This window comes from Phacochoerus africanus, chromosome 6, assembly GCF_016906955.1.
Source record: "Phacochoerus africanus isolate WHEZ1 chromosome 6, ROS_Pafr_v1, whole genome shotgun sequence".
Classification (NCBI taxonomy): Eukaryota; Metazoa; Chordata; class Mammalia; order Artiodactyla; family Suidae; genus Phacochoerus; species Phacochoerus africanus.
Window position 1 is genome coordinate 25,718,790 of NC_062549.1, and position 24,774 is coordinate 25,743,563.

The 24,774-nt window shown below is 32.1% G+C and overlaps 1 protein-coding gene across 2 annotated transcripts in view; it reads left to right on the forward strand.

The window, feature by feature from the left end:
* The window catches only part of CSMD3 (CUB and Sushi multiple domains 3), a 1,203,192-nt gene that overhangs the window by 1,116,928 nt on the left and 61,490 nt on the right, over positions 1-24,774 (forward strand). For both annotated transcript variants that reach the window (XM_047783389.1, XM_047783390.1), the window contains 6 exons: positions 11,127-11,300; positions 14,756-14,929; positions 15,634-15,819; positions 17,659-17,832; positions 20,547-20,729; positions 24,159-24,335. In XM_047783389.1, coding sequence (XP_047639345.1) covers positions 11,127-11,300; positions 14,756-14,929; positions 15,634-15,819; positions 17,659-17,832; positions 20,547-20,729; positions 24,159-24,335 — 1,068 coding nt within the window. The remainder of the gene's footprint in view (positions 1-11,126; positions 11,301-14,755; positions 14,930-15,633; positions 15,820-17,658; positions 17,833-20,546; positions 20,730-24,158; positions 24,336-24,774) is intronic.

Sequence of the window (24,774 nt, forward strand, 5' to 3'; positions counted from 1 at the left end):
AACCCCTTCCTCTGGAAAGGAGGTAGCACTCTTTCTATAATAAGAGATAACTTATATTCACTCAGTAAGGATGCTAAAAACCAGATAATATGTAAGTTTAAAATATCTTATGGTAGAAAAGCTGTTAAACAGATAACTCTTAAAGTTAGTCAACTAGTATTCCGAGATGATAATCTAATGTCATTAAGAAGAGATACATTTTCTTGCAGGCATGGCGTAAACAAAAGGTGAAAACTAATTGCTGAAAATTATATGTCTGCATACTTAGCTGGATTAATCCCTGTAGCAATTAATTCATTCTAAACCATAGTCAATTCTTCTTTCACCTGTTTGCTTAAGGTAGTGAATAAAGAAGAAAAATAATTTGCACACTTAGATATCTTTCCCCCTTTTAACTTCCTAAGATTTCAACCTATGTAGTAGTACTTTCTATTAAAACTTTACAGATCTATTTTTCATACCTGATTTTAGCCAAATACAACTTTTTTACCTTAGGGTTTTTAAAATTCATTTTATATATATGTTATGTATATATACATAACACTGTTCATTAAAAGAAACACCTTTTTTATTATTAAAGTATCTTACAATTTATGCTTTATTCTTTTTTCAAATAATTCAATAATTTCATTAATATTGAGAAATACATGATTTATGCTTTTTTCTAAAATTATTTCAAGATACATCAGCAAATATTGAATTAAGTAGTAATGAAAATTTTTTTTGTTACAATTATTTTTTAATAGTTATTTCCCCAATACAATTTTTTTTCTACTGTACAGCATGGTGACCCAGTTACACATACATGTACACATTCTATTCTCACACATTATCATGCTCCATCATAAGTGACTAGACATAGTTCCAAGTGCCACACAGCAGGATCTTATTGCTAATCCATTCCAAAGGCAATAATTTATATCTATTAACCTGAAGCTCTCCAACCACCCCACTCCCTCCCCTTCCCCCTTGGCAACCACAAGTCTATTCTCCAAATCCATGATTTTCTTTTCTGTGGAAAGGTTCATTTGTGCCTTATATTAGATTCCAGATATAAGTGATATCATATGGTATTTGTCTTTCTCTTTCTGACCTACTTCACTCAGGATGAGCGTCTCTAGCTCCATCCATGTTGCTGCAAATGGCATGATTTTGTTCTTTTTATGGCTGAGTAGTATGGCATTGTGTCTATATATGACAACTTCCTAATCCAATCATCTGTCAATGGACATTTGGGTTGTTTCCATGTCTTGGCTATTGTGAATAGTGATGCAATGAACATGTGGGTACACATGTCTTTTTCAAGGAAAGTTTTGTCTGGATATATACCCAAGAGTGGGATTGCTGGGTTATATGGTAGTTCTATGTACAGATTTCTAAGGTACTTCCATACTGTTCTCCATAGTGGTTGTACCAGCTTACATTCCCACCAGCAGTGCAGGAGGGTTCCCTTTTCTCCACATCCCCTCCAGCATTTGTTCTTTGTGTACTTCTTAATGATGGCCATTCTGACTGGTGTGAGGTGGTATCTCATGGCAGTTTTGATTTGCATTTCTCTAATAATCAAGGATGTTGAGCATTTTTTCATGTGCCTGTTTGCCATCTGTATATCTTCCTGGGAAAAATGTCTATTTAGGTCTTTTACCCGTTTTTCCATTGGGTTGTTGGCTTTTTTGCTGTTGAGTTGTAGAAGTTGTTTGTATATTCTAGAGATTAAGCCCTTGTTAGTTGCATCATTTGAAACTATATTCTCCCCTTCTGTAAGTTGTCTTTTTGGTTTCATTTACTCTGCAAAAGCTTGTCAGTTTGATTAGGTCCCATGGATTTACTCTTATTTCTGTTACTTTGGGAGACTGACCTGAGAAAATATTCATAAATTTAATGTCATAGAATGTTTGCCTATGTTCTCTTCCAGGAGTTTGATGGTGTCTTGTCTTATATTTAAGTCATTCAACCATTTAAAGTTTATTTCTGTGCATGGTGTGAGGGTGTGTTCTAGTTTCATTGATTTACATGCAGCTGTCCAGGTTTCCCAGCAATACTTGCTGAAAAGACTGTCCTTTCCCCATATTATGTTCTTGCCTCCTTTGTCCAAGATTAATTGACCATAGGTGTCTGGGTTTATTTCTGGGTTCTCTATTCTGTTCCATTGGTCTATATGTCTGTTTTGGTACCAGTACTGCACTGTCTTAATCACTGTGGCTTTGTAATATTGCCTGAAGTCTGGGAGAGTTATGCCTCCTTCTTGGTTTTTGCTCCTCAGAATCGCTTTGGCAATTCTGTGTCTTTTGTTGTTCCACATAAATATTTGGATTGTTTCTTCTAGTTCTGTGAAAAATGTCATGGGTAATTTTATAGGGATTGCATTGAAAATTGTTCTAGGGTGTTCCCATTGTGGCTCAGCAGTCATGAGCCCAAGTAATATCCATGAGGATGCAGGTTCAATCCCTGGCCTCATTCAGTGGGTTAAGTATATAGTTTGGTGTGAGCTATGGTGTAGTTCACAGACATAGCTCAGAACTGGTGTTGCTGTGGCTGTGTCATAAGCCAGCAGCAGCTCTCTTTCAACCCCTAGCCGGGGAACTTCCTCCTGCTACACATGCAGCCCTAAAAAGCAAAAACAGAAAAGAAAAGGAAAGAAAATTGTTCTAATAATTATTCACTTGTCTTTGGGAACAAGGCATAATCTTTTTTGTGTACTAATTTAAAAACTGCTGATTATTATGAACAAGGTAGTAATAAAATGTTTTGTCTCTAAAGTTTTACTATTTAAAATGTTCATGGCAGAAGAGTATGTTTTAGCAATTTAAATACATACTCTTTTGATAATAAGCTTGAAAATATTTATGGTAACATAATCATTATTTGAAACTTAGAAGGGCATATAGCTATAGATTTTGGTTAAAATTCCTTTTACTCACCCTCTCAGACATATTTGTTAATAAGTGTACTTGGAAACCTAGTAACAACGATTTCTTTATATGAGTACACATTTCTTTGAATATGCTTTAAGATCATTTTATAAAAAACAAATGGTTAATAAATTATTCATTATGAATTAATATAGGATTAATAATAAATAATTCTTATTAGATTGTAACTTGGTTTTTGGTTATGCTGACTTCAGTTAAAGATTTCTAAGTTAACTTATTCATTTGAAAATATGTATATCAAACTAAATTTATAATACTATATTTTATGACTCTTGCCCTGAAGAAATACTATTGTATAGTATATATTATTTCTTGAATATTGTACATAGAGAGTGGATTTATTCACCTATTTAGAATCCTGATTCTTTTTTCTAAAGATAGGGCATAAGGAGAATATTAATAAGAAAACATTGCCTCTCATTCTAGGAAGACAACAACATTCACCAAATAGGATATAATGTTGACATCTAATATAAATTAAAAAGTATATAGGAGGAAAGCATGATTGCAAAACAAGATCCTAGAATCATATGCTTGACTTGACCTTAAGAATTCATGTAGTCCAGTCATTCTTCTCATGATGGCAAACAACTCCCCCTCATAGCTTTCGATCCTTTTGGCTTAGAATGGCCGCTAGGATATACTTATGGTTGTTTCTTTAAATAGAGTGCATTTGTTATTGAGTAAATTTAGCAGTATATATGCATGATCTCCATGGTAAATTAAAAAAAATATATTGTTATTGCAAAAAAATTTCACCGAGATTGCATATTAGCAATTTGTCACATTTGCTTGCCACATTTCTATTCATCCTTCCATGCCTCTGTCAATCCAATTCATTGTATTTTTGATGCATTTTGAAGTTGCTGAATTTGCTACACTTCTTGCTATTTCAATATACATATCAACTAGAGTGCAATATTTTCTCATGGTTCTTGTTTCTTTTTTTATTGTGGCAAATATACATACAGTGAAATGTACATATCATAAATATACTGTTGAATATGTTTTAACAAATGTGTTCACTTGTGCAACTCAAACCACTCTATAGGTATAGAATACTACCATTACCTCAGAAAGTTTCCTTGTGACCCTTTATAGGTCAATCTGCAGCACTCCTTCCCCCTGCACCTCAAAGCTAACTGTTCTGATTATTTTCACCGTATTGTAGTTCCCACTGTTCTAGAAATTCATATAGATGGAGTCTTAAATTATATACTCTTTATGTAAGTATTCTTTCATCCAAGTTATGTATATCAATTTTTTTAAATCTCTGAGTAAAATCCCATTGTATGAATATATTACACTTCTACCATTCCCCTGTTGATGGACACATGGACTCTTGTTCGGTTTGGGGCTATTATGAATTAAGCTGCTGTGAACATTTGTGTAAAAGTCTTTCTATAGACATGTGAAGTGATTTCTCTTCAATACTCTGAAATAAAATTCCTGGAGGGTTCCTCTTGTCTAACTTTTTATCCAGCATGTAGTGTAGCCAGTCTTTTATTTTATTCATTCCATTGGGTTCATAGAGGTATCTTTTTTTTTTTGTCTTTTTGCCTCTTCTAGGGCTGCACTCACAGCATATGGAGGTTCCCTGGCTAGGGATCTAATTGGAGCTGTAGCTGCTGGCCTTCTCCACAGCCACAGCAACTCGGGATCCAAGTCTCATCTGCGACCCACCCACAGCTCATGGCAACACTGGATCCTTAACCCCACTGAACAAGGCCAGGGATTGAACCCACAACCTCATGGTTCCTAGTCAGATTCGTTAGCCACTGAGCCACGATGGGAACTCCTCATAGAGGTATCTTACAAGATTTAATTCTTACAAGATTAATAACTACTGATATCTATAGTTTCTTTTTTTAAATTGTTATTTCCCCAATACAATTTTTTTCTACTTTAAATTTCCTATAGTTTCTTAAGCCTATTGACCATTTATTCATTTTGCTTTGTGAGACGCTGAAGTATATCAAATTGCCTTTTATTATGAGTTATAGGAGTTCTTTATATATCTTGTCTTTTAATATTTTCTCTCAGCCTGTGAGCTACCTATTCATTTCTTTATGGTGTCCTAATGAGGAGTTTTCCATTTTTGTAAAATGTGTCTCTTTTTTTTTTCTTTTTGGTTATTGCTTTTTGTTTAAAAACTTTGGTCCAACCATAAGTCACAAAGATTTTCTTTCATGTTTTCTTCTAGAAGTTTATAGTTTCAGGCCTTACTGTATATCTCTTATTATATTTATTTTTAATTTGTTGTATGTATCAGGAAGTAAGATTGGGGTTTTATGTTTGTTTATTTTTTTTGTTGAGTAGTTTTTATAATGTCTTAAGATTTTGTATGTAAATCTTCCAAATTTTTTCTTATTTTTTAGGATGTCTTTGATACTCGGCATTCTTTGTAGTTTCATGTATGTTTTATAATTAACTTATTTTTATTTTTAAAATGCTTGGTAGGATTATGATCAAGATTGCAGTCAATCTATAGATCATTGGGAAGAATTGGCATCTAATAATAAGTCCTCCAGTTCCTAAACACAGTAAAGTTTGTATATTTATTCATTTATTAAGATCTTCTTTTATTTTTGGCTAAGAGTAATATTTAAGGAGTTCCTGTCGTGGAGCAGTGGAAATGAATCCTACTAGGAACCATGAGGTTGTGGGTTCAATCCCTGGCCTCGCTTAGTGGGTTAAGGATCCAGTGTTGCTGTGAGCTGTGGTGTAGGTCGCAGATGCAGCTTGGATCCAGCATTGCTTTGGCTGTGGCGTAGGCCGGCAGCTGTAGCTCTGATTAGACCCCTAGCCTAGGAATCTCCATATGCTGTGGGTGCAGACCTGTAAAGAGAAAAAGACAAAAAAAAAGTTATAAAGAAATGTTTACATAGAAATCATATATATCTATTGCTAAATTTATTCCATAGAATTTCTAGTTCATTTACACCATTATAATTTAAAATGTTCATTTTAATTACATTTCCAATTGTTTGCTGGTAGTATAAAAAATAGAGTTATTCAAAATATCTAGTATGCTACAACTTCAAAAGTTCAATTTTAGGATTTTCTTAAAATAGAATTTTCTATATATATATGTTACATGAGCCTAGAATAGTTTTACTTTTTTCATTTCCCACTTTTTTCTTCTTCCTCTGTATCATTATATTGAACTGCATAAGGCTCACCAAAAATGTTAAATAGAATTGATGATAGTGGTCATCCTTGTGTTATTTCCTATATCAGGAGGAAAGAATGCAATATTTTATCAGCGAATATAATATGACTTTTTTTAGAGAAAGTTTCCTTATATTCCTAATCATTGTTAATTTTTATCATTATTGGGCACTGAATTTTTCCAAATACTTTTTCTACATCTATTGAAATAGATGCTATATATGTTTTTCTCTTTTATTCTATAAATATGGCAGATGATAGTGGTCAATTTTTAATCTTAAACCAACTTATTTTTTTCTTGAAAAAACCCAAATAATCATGATGTATTATATATGTAACTATATAGATTTTCTAATTTTTTGAAAAGAATCCTACGTCTATGTTCATAAAGCACAATTGTTTTCTTGTGTATTTCAAGGTTTAATATTGGGGTTATGATTACCTCATCAAACAAGTTAGGATGTGATTCTTTTTTTCTGTTTTCTAAAAGAGTTTTTGTAAGATTGGTGTTGATTATTTGTTTGCTCATTTTTTTTCCTTAAATATTTGTTTGAATTTACCAGTTGAAAAATATGAGCCTAATGGATTTTTTAGGGAAAGGATGTGGTTTAAGAATTCAAATGCTTTATAGAAAAAGGACTATTCATATTTTCTATTGTATCTTGTGTTAGTTTGGGGCAACAACATTTTCAAAAATGTGTCCTTTTATTCTGAATTGTTAAATGCATCAGTATAGAATAATGGTTTAATTTCTGTAGTGAAATCACTTCATTCATTCCTATTATTGGTAATTTTGTTCTCCTTTTGTGTGTGTGTGTGTGTGGGTGGGTGGCGTTAGGATTAGCTAGGAGTCTAACACTCTTTTTTTTTTTTTTTAAAGCTTCAACCCTTTGATTATCCCGTCTCTGTTCCAATAATGTATTTCTCCTGGCTTAGTCTAGCATATCTTCTTTTGTTTTTTAAATTGAGGTGTAGGAGCTCCTATTGTGGCACAGTGGGTAAGAATTCTACGTTAGCCCCTTGGGTCACTATTGAAGCACAGGTTCAATCTCTGGCCCAATGCAGTGGGTTAAAAGATCTAGTGTTGCTGTGGCTATGGAGGAACAGTTTCCTAGCCTATGAACTTTCATATGCCACGGGTGGAGCCCTAAAAAAAAATTGAGGTGTATCTGATATATGATGTTTTATTAAGCTTCAAGTATACAACAAAGTGATTCAACATTTGCATGCATAGCAAAATGGTTACCACAATAAGTCTAGTTATCATCAATCATCTTAAAAAGTTAATACAGTAATATTGACTATATTCTCCATGCTGTACATTCTATACCCATGACTTATTTGTTTTATTAGTAGAAGTTTGAACTTAATTCCCTTCACCCATTTCACCTTTTCATTCTTTTTATGACTGAATAGTATACCATGGTGTGTGTGTGTGTGTGCGTGTGTATCATATATTTTTATTGATGAGTATCAGTTGATGGACACTTGTTTTCATATCTTGGCTACTGTAAATTTTGCTGTAGTGAACATAAAGGTGCACATTTTTTTTGAATTAGTGTTTATTTTCTCCTTGTGGATAGATTCCCATTAGTGGATTTGCTGGTTCATACAGTAGCTCTATTTTTAATTTTTTAAGAAAACTCAATACTGTTTTCATAGTGGCTGGACCAGTTTACATTCTCACCAAAGGTGCATGGGATTTCCTTTTCTCTACCTTCTCAACAACACTTGTTATTTCTTTTTGTCTTTCTGATAATATACACTCTGTCAAGTGTAAGGCACTTTGTGGTTTTGATTTGAATTTCCCTGATGATTAGTGCTAGTAAGCATCTTTTCATGTGCCTGTTGGCAATTTGTATGTCTTCTTTGGAAAAATGTCTGTTTAGATCCTCTGCCCATTTATTAATTGGATTGTTTGTTTCTGTGGGTTTTTAATAATGTTTTAGATATTCACTCTTTATCAGTTAAATGCTTTTCAAATATTTTCTCTGATGTAGTAGATTGCCTTCTTATTTTGTTGATAGTTTCTTTCACTATGCAAAAGCTTTTTAGTATGATGTAGTCCCATTTGTTTATTTTTGCTTTGGTTGTCCTGTCAAGGAGACAGAGCTAAAAAATAATTATTAAGAATGATGTCAAACAGCATGCTGCATGTTTTCTTCCAGAAGTTTATGGTTTCAGATCTTATATTTTTAATCCATTTGGAGTTTATTTTTATACATAGGGTAATAAAGTTACCCAATTTCATTATTTTGCCTGTAGTGGTCCAATTTTTCAACACCATTTATTTTATTTATTTTTGATTTTTTTTGGAGCCACACATGCAGCATATGGAAGTTCCCAGGCTAAGGGTTGAATCAGAGCTACAGCTGCCAACCTAAATCACAGCCACAGCCACACGGTATCTGAGCCACATCTGTGATCTACAGCACAGCTCATGGCAACACTGAATCCTTAACCCACTGAGCAAGGCCAGGGATCTAACCTGCATCCTCATGGATACTAGTTGGGTTTGTTATCACTGAGCCACAATGGGAACTCCTTCAACACCATTTATTGAAGAGACTTTTTCCTCATTTTATATTTTGGCTTTCTTCATCATAGATTAATTGACCATATAAGTGTGAGTTTTATTTCTGGATTCTCTATTCTGTTCCAGTGACTATATATTTGTTTTTGTGCCAGCACCATACTGTTTTGATTACTATAGCTTTGTTGTGTAGTTTGAAATAATGGAGTATGATACCTCTAGATTTGTTCTTTCTCAAGATTGTTTTGGCTATTTGGATTTTCATTCAAACTTTAGAGTTATTTGCTTTAATTATGTGAAAAGTGTTATGGGTATTTTGATAAGGATTGCACTGAATCTGTATGTTTCCTTGGGGAGTATGGTCATTTTAACAATATTAGTTCATTAACCCATGAGCATGGGATATCTTTCCATGTGTTTGTGTCATCTTTAATTTCTTTCATCAAGGTCTGATAGTTTTTTTCCCAAGTACAAGTCTTTCACCTCCTTGGTTAGATATATTCTTGGATATTTTTTGATGCAATTGTAAATGGATTATTTTCTTAATTTATCTTTCTGATTTTTTATTATGATATATAAAAATGTAGTGAATTTCTGTATATTAGTTTTGTATACTACTACTGCACTGAATTCATCTATTCTAATAGTTTCTCAGTATCATCTTTAGAATTTTCTGTATATATCTGCAAATAGTTTCAGTTTTACATCTCTTCCAATTTGGATGCATTTTATTTCTTTTCTGTGTTTGATTGCTGTGGCTAGGATTTCCAATACTATGTTGAATACAATGGGGAGAATGAGTGACCTTGACTTGTACCTAATCTTAGAGGAAAAGCTTTTAGCTTTTCACTGTTTGAAATGATATTGGTTATAGGTTTTGTCATATATGGCCTTTGTTATGCTAAGATACTTCATCTATATCCACTTTATTGAGAGTTTTTAACACAAAGGTATGTTGAACATTGGCATTTTTTTTTCTGCACTTATAGAGATGATCATATGGTTTTATCTTTTATTTTATTATTTTACCTTGTTTATTTTATTTTTTATTTATATATTTTAATTATTTTATTTTATTTTAATGTGGTGTATCATAGTTTTTTTTTCTTATATCCCCAGAATAAATCTCACTTGATCATACCATATGATCCTTTTAATATATTGTTGAATTTAGTTTGCCAATATTTTTTTGCTAAGGTTTTCATCTATATTCATCAGGGATATTGGCCTTTAGTTTTCGTATTCTGTGGTGTCCTTATTTTTGTATCAGGGTAATACTGGTCTCCTAAAGTAATTTTAGAAGCTTTCCCTATCCTTTAATTTTTTGGAAGAGTTTAAGAAATTATTAAACTTTCTTTGAATGTTTGGTAGAATTCACTGGTAAAACCATCTGGTCTTGGACTTTTGTTTGTTCAGAGATTTTTGATTAGTATTTCAATCTGTGTACTAGTGATTAATTCTATTCAGATTTTCTAATTCTTCAAGATTCAGTCTTGAAATATTGTAAATTTCTAGAGATTTATACATTTCTTCTAGATTGTCCAGTTTGTTGGTGTATAATTGCTCCTTATAGTCTCTCATAAGTCTGTGTATTTCTGTTATCAATTGTAATTATTCCTCTTTCATTTCTGATATTATTCATTTGAACCATCTCTATTTTTAAAGAAATAATTTTTAGCTTATGTAATGCCTCTATTGTTTTTCTATTTTCTATTTCCTTGATTTCTATAAATGCCTTTAATATATTCTTCTATCTACTTGTTTTGGCTTTTTGTCTCTTTTTTATTTTGTTCTTTTTTCTTATTCATAAGTGGAATTTTGTAATTCTATATCTTTCTTATTTTCTAATAAAATAATTTAACACTGTAAATTCACTGAGCACTACTTTGTTTTGTTTTTGGTTTTTTTTTGTCTTTTGTCTTTTTTGTTGTTGTTGTTGTTGCTGTTTCTTGGGCCGCTCCCGCGGCATATGGAGGTTCCCAGGCTAGGGGTTGAATCGGAGCTGTAGCCACCGGCCTACGCCAGAGCCACAGCAACGCGGGATCCGAGCCGTGTCTGCAACCTACACCACAGCTCATGGCAACGCCGGATCATTAACCCACTGAGCAAGGGCAGGGACCGAACCCGCAACCTCATGATCCCTAGTCAGATTCGTTAACCACTGCGCCATGACGGGAACTCCCTGAGCACTACTTTGTATGTATTCCTAAAATTTTGATATGCTACATTTTCATTTTTATAAAGAGTGAAATTTTTTCTAATTTCTCCTAGGCCCGAGTTTTACTAAAGTGTGTTCTTTTAATCCCCAAATATTTGGCATTTTTCTAAGTATCTTATAGTTATGTTTGTGTTATACAATTATGTTTGCATTATTTGTGGCATACTTCTAAGTAAACATTTAAAGATTAGTAAATGTTATATATGTATATAAATATACACATAAATCTTAGATCATAATATTAAAAATATTACTTGTTGACCCATTTCAGCGGGTCACTGTGGAGTTCCAGAGCTTATTGTTAATGGTCAAGTCATTGGAGAAAATTATGGATACAGAGACACTGTTGTTTACCAATGTAATCCTGGTTTTCGACTGATTGGTTCTTCAGTGAGAATATGTCAACAGGATCACAACTGGTCTGGTCAACTTCCATCCTGTGTGCGTAAGTAAGCATGACAGAAATACTTAGAGACCTCTGTGAAGTTCTCATGCAGTTACAAGTAGTATTTATTAGATAAGATAAATGACTATATAAACAGGCTTATACATATGTATGTCTGTGTGTATGTATGTATTTAAGAACTAAGTTCCCAAAATGCATTTTCTTACAGCTACACACTATCCTTTAATATGAATGTGTTCAGCAACATATAAAAACATCCACCATGAAAGTGAGGGAAAATAATAGAATGTGTGTCATACTTTTTGAATTTGGAAGAATTTTGGAATTGTTTTAATAAAGGATATCACTAGTTCAATAAATATCCATCTGATCTTTTAAGTTAATTTAAATATGAATTCACATATGAAGGATAAAATAAATTTTAAAATAATGTTTTTATTATCATTCTTTAAATATACCTTCTGTGCATATCAGTGTTTTGTTTTGTTTTTTTAATTTTATTGTAGGGCTACACCCATGGCACATGGAGCTTCCCAGGCTTTTGGATTGAATCAGAGCTGCAGCTGCCGGCCTACACCACAGCCATAGCAATGTGGGATCTGATCTGTATCTGTGACCTACCCCAAAGCTCATGGCAACATCAGATCCTTAACCCACTGAGCAAGGCCAGGGATCGAACCTGAATCCTCATGGATGCTAGTCAGATTTGTTTCCTCTGAGCCATGATGGGAACTACCATAGTAGTAGTTAATGATCTCTTATTATGTATACAGTATGAATTTTCTCATTATGCATTTATTGTAACAGTTATACTATAAAATAAGAATGTAATTGAATAACTATAGTACTTTTTCTTACTCCACTAAATCCCCAGAAGTACACAGTATTTCACATCACAATCCTATTTTGGACTGGGAAGTAAATTATCCATATATTTATTAGTTTTTTCCTAATAAATTCCATTACCAATAACTGACATAATCCCTAATTATGTTAAAATCTGTGTTAGGAAATGAGAATAAACACTGTAAATATGTTGTAATTGTAACATTACAGAATCAAATGAGGCTGTAGAGATTTGGGAGCCTTCAGAGAAATAATGTCTGAGGCATTTACTAAAGATTCACAGGAAATACTTAATTTGTGGATAGTTACATCAGTATTTATAAATTCCACCATCGTTAAATTCTTATCCAATCGACAGAAATTTATTGGAGTTCTAGTTTAATGGAAGATACATTAGTGTATTGAGATGTATTAGGATAATAGAATATATAGTTAACAAACTACTTTCATAAGGTACTTGTGCATATGTGTGTGCATGTGCACACACAGACACACACACACACACACACACACACATACACACTCACACACCTCAACTGATGAGTTAAAGACAGTAATATCATGCTTGGGTTGCCCTAGGTTTTTTTTTTTTTTTTTTTGCCTTTCATTTATATAAAAGCACAGCCAACTAATACCACTATTTTTCTTGCTGAATAATTGAGAATATAAATGGAAATTGGCCAGTGGGGTAAAACTAGTTCCTTTATTGATAATTTTAAACAAGAATAACATGCCGTTACATTTCCAAATGAGTAGTTTGACATTAACAATACAACTGAAAATTAATTGCTCTTGGGTCATATAGAAAGCACTAAAAGTGGCTCTGGTCTTTCACTGTGCCCAATTAAAAAACAGTATTACTGGAATTGCTGTGATTAATAAAGTGAAATAATGCAATAAAACAATTCACAGAAATACAGTGTTTGGTAAAAGCCAGCACTACCTAAAATCTAGACAAGAATTATAACATTAAAAGGATTTAAATTCATTATTATTTTTTTCTACTGTATAGCACAGGGACTGAAGAAATAAAAATTAATAAATAAAAGGTTTTTAATAATTCATCCAGTCAATATCATTATTTCCAAACAAAACTGCAAAATTGTCCAATATCAATAGTGAAGAATATACACCAATATGGTTGATTGGTTTAGAGAATATTAATTTTGATATCTCAAAATATTAAGGAGAATTCTAACATAGCATCAGGCATTATTTTTATTGTTCACATCATGTAGTCATTAAATTATTCTTCCCACTTTTGCTTATTCATTATTATTAAAATGACTGTATAAAATTAAATAAAATTATTTCAAAATAATATACAAAAAATGCCTTCATTTATTTTCAATTTTTTTAAAGGTGCAGTGTAAATGATTTTTTTAATTTTTATTTATTCATTTATTTATTTATTTTTGCTTTTTAGGGCTGCACCCGTGGCATATGGATGTTTCCAGGCTAGGGGGTGGAATCAGAGCTACAACTATCAAACTCTATCATAGCTCACAGCAACACCAGGTCTCTGATCCACTGAGCAAGGCCAGGGATCAAACCTGTATCATCATGGATACTAGTTGGATTTATTTCCACTGCACCACAACCACAACTCCTAGAAAAGGAAATTTGGTTCAGTTTCATTATTTTTGCTTGTTAAACTAGTGACATGAATTTCAGTCTTTCCCAGATGTCTTTGAACTTTAGTATTCTTCCCTAAACAGAAATAGAAAAAGTGAAAAGCTACCATGGAGGAGTTCCCATTGTGGCTCTGTGGGTTAAAACCTGACTAGTATCCATGAGGATGTGGGTTTGATCCTTGGCCTTGTTCAATGAGTTAAGGATCCATCCTTGGACTCCCTCGGTTGGGTTAAGGATCTGGCACTGGTACAAGCTATGGTGTAGGTTGCTGATGTGGCTTGGATCCCTTGTTGGTGTGACTGTGGTGCAGGCCGATGCTGCTCTAAAGAAACAAAAAAGCTATGGAGCCAGAGAATCTCATACTGAGTGAAATGAGCCAGAAAGACAAAGACAAATACCATATGATATCACTTATAACTGGAATCTAATATCCAGCACAAATGAACATCTCCTTAGAAAAGAAAATCATGGACTTGGAAAAGAGACTTGTGTCTGCCTGATGGGAGGGGGAGGGAGTGGGAGGGATCGGGAGCTTGGGCCTATCAGACACAACTTAGAATAGATTGACAAGGAGATCCTGCTGAATAGCATTGAGAACTTTGTCTAGATACTCATGTTGCAACAGAACAAAGGCTGGGGGAAAAATGTAATTGTAATGTATACATGTAAGGATAACCTGACCCCCTTGCTGTACAGTGGGAAAATAAAAAAAAAAAGAAAAAAAAAGAAAAAAAAAAGAAAAAAAAAGCTATGAGGAGACAAACTTCCATGCACTACTTGCATAAAATTATCACAATTATAAATAATAATCTATTTACTAATATAGTATTTCACTATATAGACCATTTTGACATTCTGAATTGTTCCTTTACATTAATAAAATTACTTTATTTTCATATAAAAGTGGCTTTCTTTCCATGTTGTTTGAAATGATTAAGTATGATTTTCATGGGATTATTGATAACCAAATATTTTGTTCTTTGCTCTCCCCCTTTCTGCTCCATTGTTATTAGCTGTGAGCTGTGGTCATCCTGGAAGTCCAATTTATGGAAGGACAAGTGGAAATGGATTCAACTTCAATGATGTGGTAACATTCTCTTGCAACACTGGGTATCTCATGCAAGGGCCAACAAAGGCACAGTGTCAGGCCAACAGACAGTGGAGCCATCCTCCACCAGTGTGCAAAGGTAAAATCTAACTCTATTCCAGCTTAGAGTATGGTAATAATGTGTCTGTGTAAACACAGATGATAACTTTTGAAACAGCTTGGGCAGAACAGTACAAAATTTTCAGCTAATTAAAGATTTCTTAATTTTTAACATTTTTTAAAGTTAAAACTGGCAAACGATTTCAGCTACTTAATTGAGTTATCTTCTGCCTATTTTTGGCTGCATGTAAAGTCATAGAGATCGTTTTTACTTGCAGTTTGTTTCATAACTATTGGAACCTGTCTTTTCGATTTATTTTTTTCATATTTTTGAATAAGCAATATTTGAGACCCAAATTATCATGATACCTGTATTGAGGGTTTATTTATTGTTTTCTTTATAGACACAGATGAGAATTGTTTTGTATTTTTTCCATTTGCAAAGAGGTATATTTCATATTGTCTGGTAAAATAAAATCAAATTATCATTTCCTGCATTTTAAATGGTTTAACTTAAAAGGCATCATTTTTTATAAATCTGTACTCTGCATAATATTTATGGAGTTGCTGTAGTTTGTTTGAAACAATTTTTCAAAAAAGTTTTCCTTTTTCTAATATTTTCACCCTTAGAAATTTCAGTCCATTATACCCATAGTTCATATGTTGATTTTATTCCTTGAATCTTTGATTTGTTTGATTAAATTTCTGGTGGAAATCTATATTAAATATTTGTCTTTTGTTTAGTGGTCAACTGTTCTGATCCTGGAATTCCAGCTAATTCCAAAAGAGAAAGTAAAATAGAACATGGGAACTTTACCTATGGCACTGTGGTGTTCTATGACTGCAATCCTGGATATTTCTTATTTGGATCTTCAGTTTTGATATGTCAACCAAATGGACAATGGGACAAACCTTTACCAGAATGTATCAGTAAGTAGATAATGTGTACTCTTCCTTAAGAAAATGCCTTGGCAGCAACATGGATGTTTATTGTCTTTATGAGATACCTAGAAGGAAGTATATTGATTGTATTATTTGTTTTGAAACTGTACTTCCCTATACTCTGCCAACTCAATGCCCAAGTGCCATTTTTATTAACATTAACGTGATTAATATTTCTCTATCATCCATTTATTTTGAATCTTCAGGGAGCAGATAGGCTATTAAAAGCAGATATATGTCATACTCTAAGGTGTTCCATGAGAGGCAACTATATTTTTATTTTCTTTTATAATAATATTACACATTTCATCTGAAGCAAAATTGGTCTTATATAAACAATCACTAGAGCTTCAAAATACTCGATAATTTAGACAAAGCTTTACTTAAAAACATTGACTTTAAATATTTATTACATACAGATACATGCGTATATGAATGTAGTATTAATACAGATCATCTTTCAAATCAGTCAGCATTTGAATGTATTTTGTAATATGTTGTTAGAGTTATAGAATATAAATAAAATAAATTATAGTGAATATGCATATAATTAACATGTGTAGTGAGAAAATAATTAATAGAAATAAATCAAGATTATGTGAAGACATGGAAAAATAAACTTGAATTCTAGGAATTCAATCAGCTGATAGGTCTCAAATATAGTCACATCTCAGAGTTGATGAATCTTGGACATGATAGGAAAGAAAAGAATTTTATAGATTGAAGGAGTAGTGTATTGAGAAATCATTGTGCAAGTAATTTTTTGGTTATAGTAAATTCCTAAGTTATAAAATTATTTTATAATGATGTTTTATTTTGAGGTACTTTATATTCATGGGGTAAGTTTTTGTGACAAATTTGTGACATCATTCCTGTACTCACTCATGTTCTAATAAAAACAAAACTTTATATAGTGTAAAGGCTTAAGTAATTCATTCACTTAGCTTTGTGAGACTACAATATTAAAGTTAAAAATCTTTTGTGGAAACATGATTTTCTTAACTCTCTTATATATTTTACCCATTTTTATTTCCTGTGTCACTTCTTGGTAGTGTAAATTAGTACTCAGGGGCTTTATTTATGACGCCTTCTGTGCTAGTTGGGAATTTGGAGTCATTTTGTGCAGGATATTTTTCCAAGTTAAAGCTAAAAGTGGTCACACAGCATCCTACCAAGCTACTAATAGCTTATAAAGAGAATTCTCAGTGTATTAACATCAGATTCTGCTCTGCTTATCTGTGTTTTGGTTGATAATCCACTAAGTATTCTCTTTATACAGTATAGTGTATTCATTAATGTCCTGGAGTGGAATTATTCTAGACTACATTATATGTAATCTAGATTGTGTGTTACAGATCCATCTTCATTCTTCCGTTTCCCTTACCCTTAACGTTTTCCCTTTTAATTTCTGTATGGGCTCATTTTGAATTCTATATGACATCCTATGTCCTTAATTAGCCAATCCACATGACCCTTCTCCCTAACTTGCACATCCTTGTCCAGACACATATACTTCAAAGCCATGTATATATGCAAATTAATCACCACCCCCACACATGCAACCTTAAACTGACTCAATCATTTAAGTTTACTTAAAATGTTCCTGTCAAACTCATGCTCAGACTGAGAAGACTAACAGAATAACTCCTACAACTTGAACTTGTACTTCATTGTTTTAAAAGCCAGCTTTCACATAAATGTTCGATTTCTGGAGGTTATTTGTATTAGACCAGGTAATTTGCTTCTGATTTATTTCATAAAATGTTGGTGCAGGTTGTTCGATAGGAGATATAAAAAAATTTTATATTCAATAATTATGTATTGTAGTGATTGACTGTGGACACCCTGGCGTTCCTCCTAATGCAGTCCTGTCTGGTGAGAAGTATACCTTTGGGTCCACTGTTCACTATTCCTGCACAGGAAAGCGTACCCTTTTGGGCCAGTCATCAAGGACTTGCCAATTAAATGGCCATTGGAGTGGATCACAACCTCATTGTTCAGGTACCACTTGGAAAATTCAACAATATGCATTGGAAATTACATTTTGATGATGATGATGATGATGATGAATATGTACACGAAACAATCTAAAGAGATACCGTAATTTCTTTACACTCTAAAAAGATACAGCTTTCTCATGAGAAAAGCTGTAACATTGTAGATTTATTGGAATTCTTCTTAAGGTAATGAATTTAGAACAAATTAATGCTGATCCTGTAGATGGTAACTTACAGGTATATATTTTGAACTGTGTTTAGCTAATGTAAGTGCTTACAAGATGCCACTATGTGTGAAGTGAGTGCTTTTATTCACTACGGTAGTGAACCACTCAAGCTCCAATAAGTGGTCATGGGCTTGGGTTTACTATATGATATGCATGTACTTGGTGGGTCATTATGTATTGTCGTGTAGGTATAGACTTACCGGTAGTGTGAATACGTAGGCCCCCGCTATCAGGATTTATACCAAAATGAATAATTATCCAAGAAATAACAAAAAATGAAAGCATTATTATACCAACACTCATAGCAATAACAGCATTACTAAATCTCTACTTTTACATACGACTAGCCTACTCCTCCTCACTAACCATATTCCCATCCACCAACAACATAAAAATAAAATGACAATTCGAATATACAAAACAAATAAAACTACTCCCCACAATAATTGTACTATCAGTTGTACTAGCTATTCCATTTTAGAAGATATAAAATATAATTTTTCCCAGAAGGTAATGTTATATCAGTGATTTCCTTTTAGAGTTCAGTTCTTATAAGCAATTGATTACTTTTAGCTTTGAACTGAACTTTGTAAGCAACTGATTACTTAACAATATAAATTTAAAATAAATCCTAAATGTTTTAAACTGAACTAAGCCAACAAGTTTCATGAAAGATATTTATCTATATTAATGTTATTTGATATTAATAAGCAATAATAACTCCTGAGTCTCTATAACCCCAAAAGTTTTTTTGGAGTAAGTAAATACTGTCTATTTGTAATTAATAATTTCTTCACAGAGTACTTGATAAATCTTTTCTGAGCTGTTTAAGGTACTGTTTTCCTTCAAAAATTGTATGTCAGTTTTAGATATCCCCCTACTTGATACTATTTATTTTACCTAATGCCAAATTTTGGTGCTTATTTTTCTGCCTGTTTTTTTTTATTATTATTTGTATGGTTGTCCATTATCTTTATATTCTCTCTCTGGAGATTTACTGATAATTTATTAGGAGTTGCTCCACATTGCTTTTCCTTTAGAGGCAAGGGTTGTGAAATGGCTACTTAGTTTCAGATTCTCCTTGTGGTTTTAGTTACACCCTATGAAGTAACTGCCTGGGACTTTAAATTTAATCTATGGATCTTGAAAACTATGACAGTTAATTAACTCAGATAACTCAACGTAATACATGCAAACGTACAAGCACAATCTCTCTCTCTCTTACCATTTATTAGGAAACTACTACTGAATAGTAAAAAAAAAAAAAAGTGTTCGCATATATTTAAAAGTGAAATAGTGACCTTAAATTTTTATTTGTTTCCTCATATTATCACACAAAAATGAGGAAGGATAAAGAAGGATTCTACATAAACCAGACATGTCCGAAAAGGCATCAAGATAAACAGAAAAACTTTTTAATCCTTTTGTATTCAACTTTCTCTTTTTCTGTCTCCCTTTCTGTGTCTCCCTGTTTATTTCTTTGTGTGTGTGTCTTTCTGTCTTTGTCTCTCTTAATGTATACTAATACTGTGATGACTTTAATTGGAATCATTTAAGAAATTATAAAATGACTGAGTAAACCCTTAACACTATAATTAAAAAGAAAAATCTAGTCATTAACAAAATCCTTATTAAGAACTTAAGTCAGAGTTTCTAGTCTCTGTTTATAGTTTATTTTTATATTTTCATGTATGAGAAGTATGCAGTCCATTCATCTTTGGTCAGTGATCATTAGTTTAGAGCAGAAATACTCTATTTTGCCATTTAAATTTTCCAGTACATCACAAAATTCTTATTTATCAGAAACTGACTTTAATTCAGAGAAGGAAAGTTGAGAATTACCAAATCCGTGTTTTAAATTTTAATTGTATAAATCCATTGTTATTTGAGCCCAAAGTACTGTCAATTACAGATTTTCCATTAGCTTGCTTAAGAACTAGATTCTAGAAATACTAATGAAATGTTTTTAACTTACTGAATGTCTCAAATATCACTGATATGGAAAATAACACCATAATCTGCAATTATTTTTTTTCCTTTAAGCCTTTTCTTATGACTAGAGTCAGATGGGAAATATGAATTACTCCTTTACCCAGTTAGATTATCATGTTAAAAAAAAAAGCAATATGCAGGGAGTTCCTGTTGTGGCTCAGTTCTTTGGGAACCCAAATGGTATCCATGAGGATACGGGTTTGATCCCTGGCCTTGCTCGGTGGGTTAAGGATCCAGCATTGCCGCAGACTGTGATGTAGGTCATAGATGTGGCTTGGATCTGGCATTCCTGTGGCTGTGGGGTAGGATGATAGCTGCAACTCTGATTCGAACCCTAGCCCGGAACTTCCATATGCTTCAGGTGCAACCATAAAAAAACAAAACAAAGACAACAAAAAAATTCACAGAAACAAATGTCTGCAAGAATGCTGGACTAAACATGAACTTACTTAATAAATGTTTATTTAAATAAGTTAACTTGAACTGCACTGAATTGCAGGTGATGCTACTGGTACATGTGGGGATCCAGGTACTCCTGGTCACGGTTCTAGACAGGAAAGCGATTTTAGAACCAAAAGTTCTGTACGTTTTGCCTGTGATACTGGTTATATCCTTCATGGCTCAGAAGAAAGAACATGTTTAGCAAATGGCAGCTGGACTGGAAGGCAGCCAGAATGCAAAGGTAATCTCAAATAGAAACTAATAATATTGAGAACACCGAAATTTAATGTATATCAAATGCAATTGGGTACTGCTTGTGAAATGACTCCTACCACTTCTCTTTGTCCTCCTCAATCATGGAATGAAAGCAGTATTATTCTAGTTTTATACTGTCCTAAAGAGATATATGATAGGTAATAGTTATTAAATTATTAAAAAATATCTCTCAGGAGTCATATATACAAACATGTCCACGGATCACAGCAGATCGCTGGATTGGAGAAGTTAAAAATATTTGGAGTTCTTGCTGTGGTAAAGAGCATTAAGGATCCAGTGTTGTTTCTGTGGTTGGCACAAGTTTGATCCCTGGTCTGGCACAGTGAGTTGGGTTCCCACATTGTCAGAGCTGTGACACGGGTCACAGCTTCAGCTCAGATTTGATCCCTGGCCCGGGAGCTTCCAAATGCCACTGAGTGTGGCCATAAAAAATAAAAGTGATTTTTTCCCCTATGTCATAGTACTCTGTATTATTGACACCATAAGGAAAAATTAGACTGTTCTTACATCAACAATGCCTCAGGGACTTAGTTTTCAATTCATAGAAATGGAAAACTATAGAAAGGTGCCTAAGTATAAATGATATTTTTATTTATAGATATTTCTAGTAAGTAGAATTCTTAAAATTTGGAGTATTTAAGTAAAATTATTAATTGTTCTGACTCAGAGTTAACCTAATTAAATCTTTACAAAATTGGGTAGAAAATGAAATGTCACCCCAAAATTATCCTTATTATTTAAATTGTTTTTTAGAGATTATTTTAGTGAAAAAACTAGACTTGTAAAGGTATTTATGAAACAGTGTTATATCACATGTATCAATTTTATAAATAGAAAGCCATTCTCAATAAAACAATTCTTAACAGTTTTTTATTGTATTTCAGAAAGTCTTTATTATGTTTAAAATTAGTATCCATATTCTAGGAAAGATAATTTTCTTTTTTAACTGGACTAAATTTAATATTAATTGAGAAAATGGCAACTCAGTTTTGTATTACAGGTAAAGGAGTTGAGGAACAAACTTGTTGAGCAAAAGACAGTAAGACTAAATTATTCACTTTATTTCTCAAACTTATTTTCCAAAGAGAAAATCTTTATAATGAGGTTCTACATTAAGTGGGTGATATCTAAGCCAGCCCTTTGTTTAGCTGAACCGTAAAATATTTTTTAGATAAAATGTAACCTGATACTGACCTTGTTTGTTTACCGTACACACTACAGATAAAACAGAACTAAGGGTTTTACCAAATGTAACAGAATTAATATTTTTCTCATAATATCGAGCTTATTCAAATCACTTAAAATACAGATTCTAGTAAATGAATGGAAAGAGAAAATGAACAGATAATAAAGAGGAGCAAAAAATAACTATAAACTGTAGAAGAAATTCTACATAACTACTAATCAGAAAATTATAACTAAATATCCAACAATCATTTTCACCTATGAAACTGTAGTGTAGTTAGCTGCAAAATTAGAACTTTAAAATATTTCTAAAATATTTTTATTATAATATCTAGATTAATTTGGTAAAACTCATGTATATGCATAGAATATATATAGCTTTGATTTATTAACTCAGTTTTGAGGATTTTTTTTCCCTAAAGAAAATAAAAATATTAAGGAAAACACACAATCATAAAAAAATGCATTATTTGCCTTTCAAGTTAATTATAACTGACAAAGGTAGGAACCGATCTGACAACATTAGGAAAAATAAGACATAACTAAATTTACATAACATAATAATGTATTATCAGTATAAATATTAGAATAAAGACCATGAAGCAATATGACAAAACATAAATCATATAAACTTAGTTAAAAAGAACTATTCAGAATTATGCACTCTATTAAAATTATGGGAAATAATATTCACTTGTGAGAAGGAATAAAAGTCATATACTAAAAATGTTAGTAGAATGGAGTAGTATACTTTAAGTATTTTTAATCTCTTTATTCCAAATGTTTTGTAATGTTATATTGCTTTAGCAATTGACAATAAAATATAAAATCTTTCATAGAATTTGCTTGATAAAACACATGTGAAAATTAAAATGTCAAAAGAATGTGCTAAAATAATGTAATAGAAAATACAAATTTAAGAGTATAGCATTTTTTGATAGGGTTTTTAAATTGATGGTACATGATGTTGGAAAGAATGTATGAAAATAAGCAAATTTTCACACTATTGATACAAGTAGTATTGTTCTAATATCTTAGGTAACATTTAAAAATATTTTTATAAATTAAAATTATCCAGAAATTCCACTTTCAGAAATTTATGTTAAAAAATAGGACTAACGTACATAGTTGTACATGCAAGCTATAATATATTGTAATCAAAATGATAAAGAAGCTAAACTAAATGTTGTGTTTTTTAACAGGAGATTAGTTAGGTAGATTATGAATATACATATAATTGAAAAGTATCCAGTCAGTAACCTTTAAGAAAGAAAGACGCCCTGTTTTTAATGTGTAAAATGTCTTAGTTTCCTGTCTACACACACATACACCCAAACATATAGCACCACCACAAAGGTTAGACAAAATTAAGTATTTAAGATGCAGCAAGGGATTTTTGTGGAATTTTCTGAAACTGTAGTTACATTTCAGACAGGTAGCCTTAAATTTTGAAAATGACTTCTTATATTACAACAAAATTAGGTATTGCATTTAACATAGGCTTACTTTTAAGATATTTATAAAATTCACTTATGCAGTTGATGGCAAATAGTTAAACAAAATATGGAATTATCATATAAGACATTTATGTTTGTGACTATTTAGGATATGTTGAAAACTTAATGAAAACCATTCCTAGAATTTAGTTGCTTTGTTTTTACTCAGTTTATTTTTTTGTACACTTTGGTACAGAAATAGAGATTATAAAGTTTTAATCCAAATCAATTTTATACTTATATAAATAAACACATAAATCGGTGCTTATTATATTTACATTGTATATTTTATATCTATTGTCTTACAAGTATAATTATATTAAATATTTGTTTCTTCTCATTACATATCTTCCAATTTTAGCAACTTCCAATGAGTTGCTTTTAAGCAGAGACGCATAAAATCCCTCTTTGAAAGATTTTGTAGTACCTGAAGAAAATATTCTTTAAAAAATTACTGTGCATTATTTTTACCAAAACAAGTAACAAAATCTTAAAAAATAGCTTCTATATAATTGGTCTCCCAATAAATAAACTAATAATATCAATATAAGTTTATCTTGAATTTTGACTCCTTATAAAAGAGAATTCACTTATTTTACAGATTTTATAGCTCATTTGGATAATTTAAAACAATCATTTATTCTTTAACTTTTTTTGAGAATATTCACAAATGCACTAATTTTATATACACTTTTAACCATTTTGTTTTATAGCTATTCAGTGTGGTAATCCAGGGACAACAGCTAATGGAAAGGTCTTTCGGATTGATGGCACAACATTTTCTAGTTCAGTCATCTATTCCTGCATAGAAGGCTATATCCTTTCTGGACCTTCAGTTAGGCAGTGCACAGCCAATGGAACATGGTCTGGAACTTTGCCTAACTGTACAAGTAAGTTTATTCTCAATGTTTTGAAATATCACTAGCCACATGAAAAATACGAGTATATAAACATGTATGTGTGTCTTTTGTAATTAGTCAACCATGCATGGTTTTGAATATTTATGTCGTCTTTGACATTAAAAAATGATAGTAGTATTATGGTTCAAGTGTACACTAGTGAGTTTAAGAATCACTTGGCTTACTAAGGTATTACATTGGCAAAGAAAACAGGGATCACAGAAAATCAGTACTATTAAATGTAATTTTACAGTATTTTAAGAATAGAGATGAATTATTCGGTATAATAAAAATTAAAAATACAGGAGTTCCCATCGTGGCTAAGTGGTTAACAAATCCGTCTAGGAACCATGAGGTTGTGGGTTTGATCCCTGGCTTTGCTCAGTGGGTTAAAGATCCAGCGTTGCTGTGAGCTGTGGTGTAGGTCACA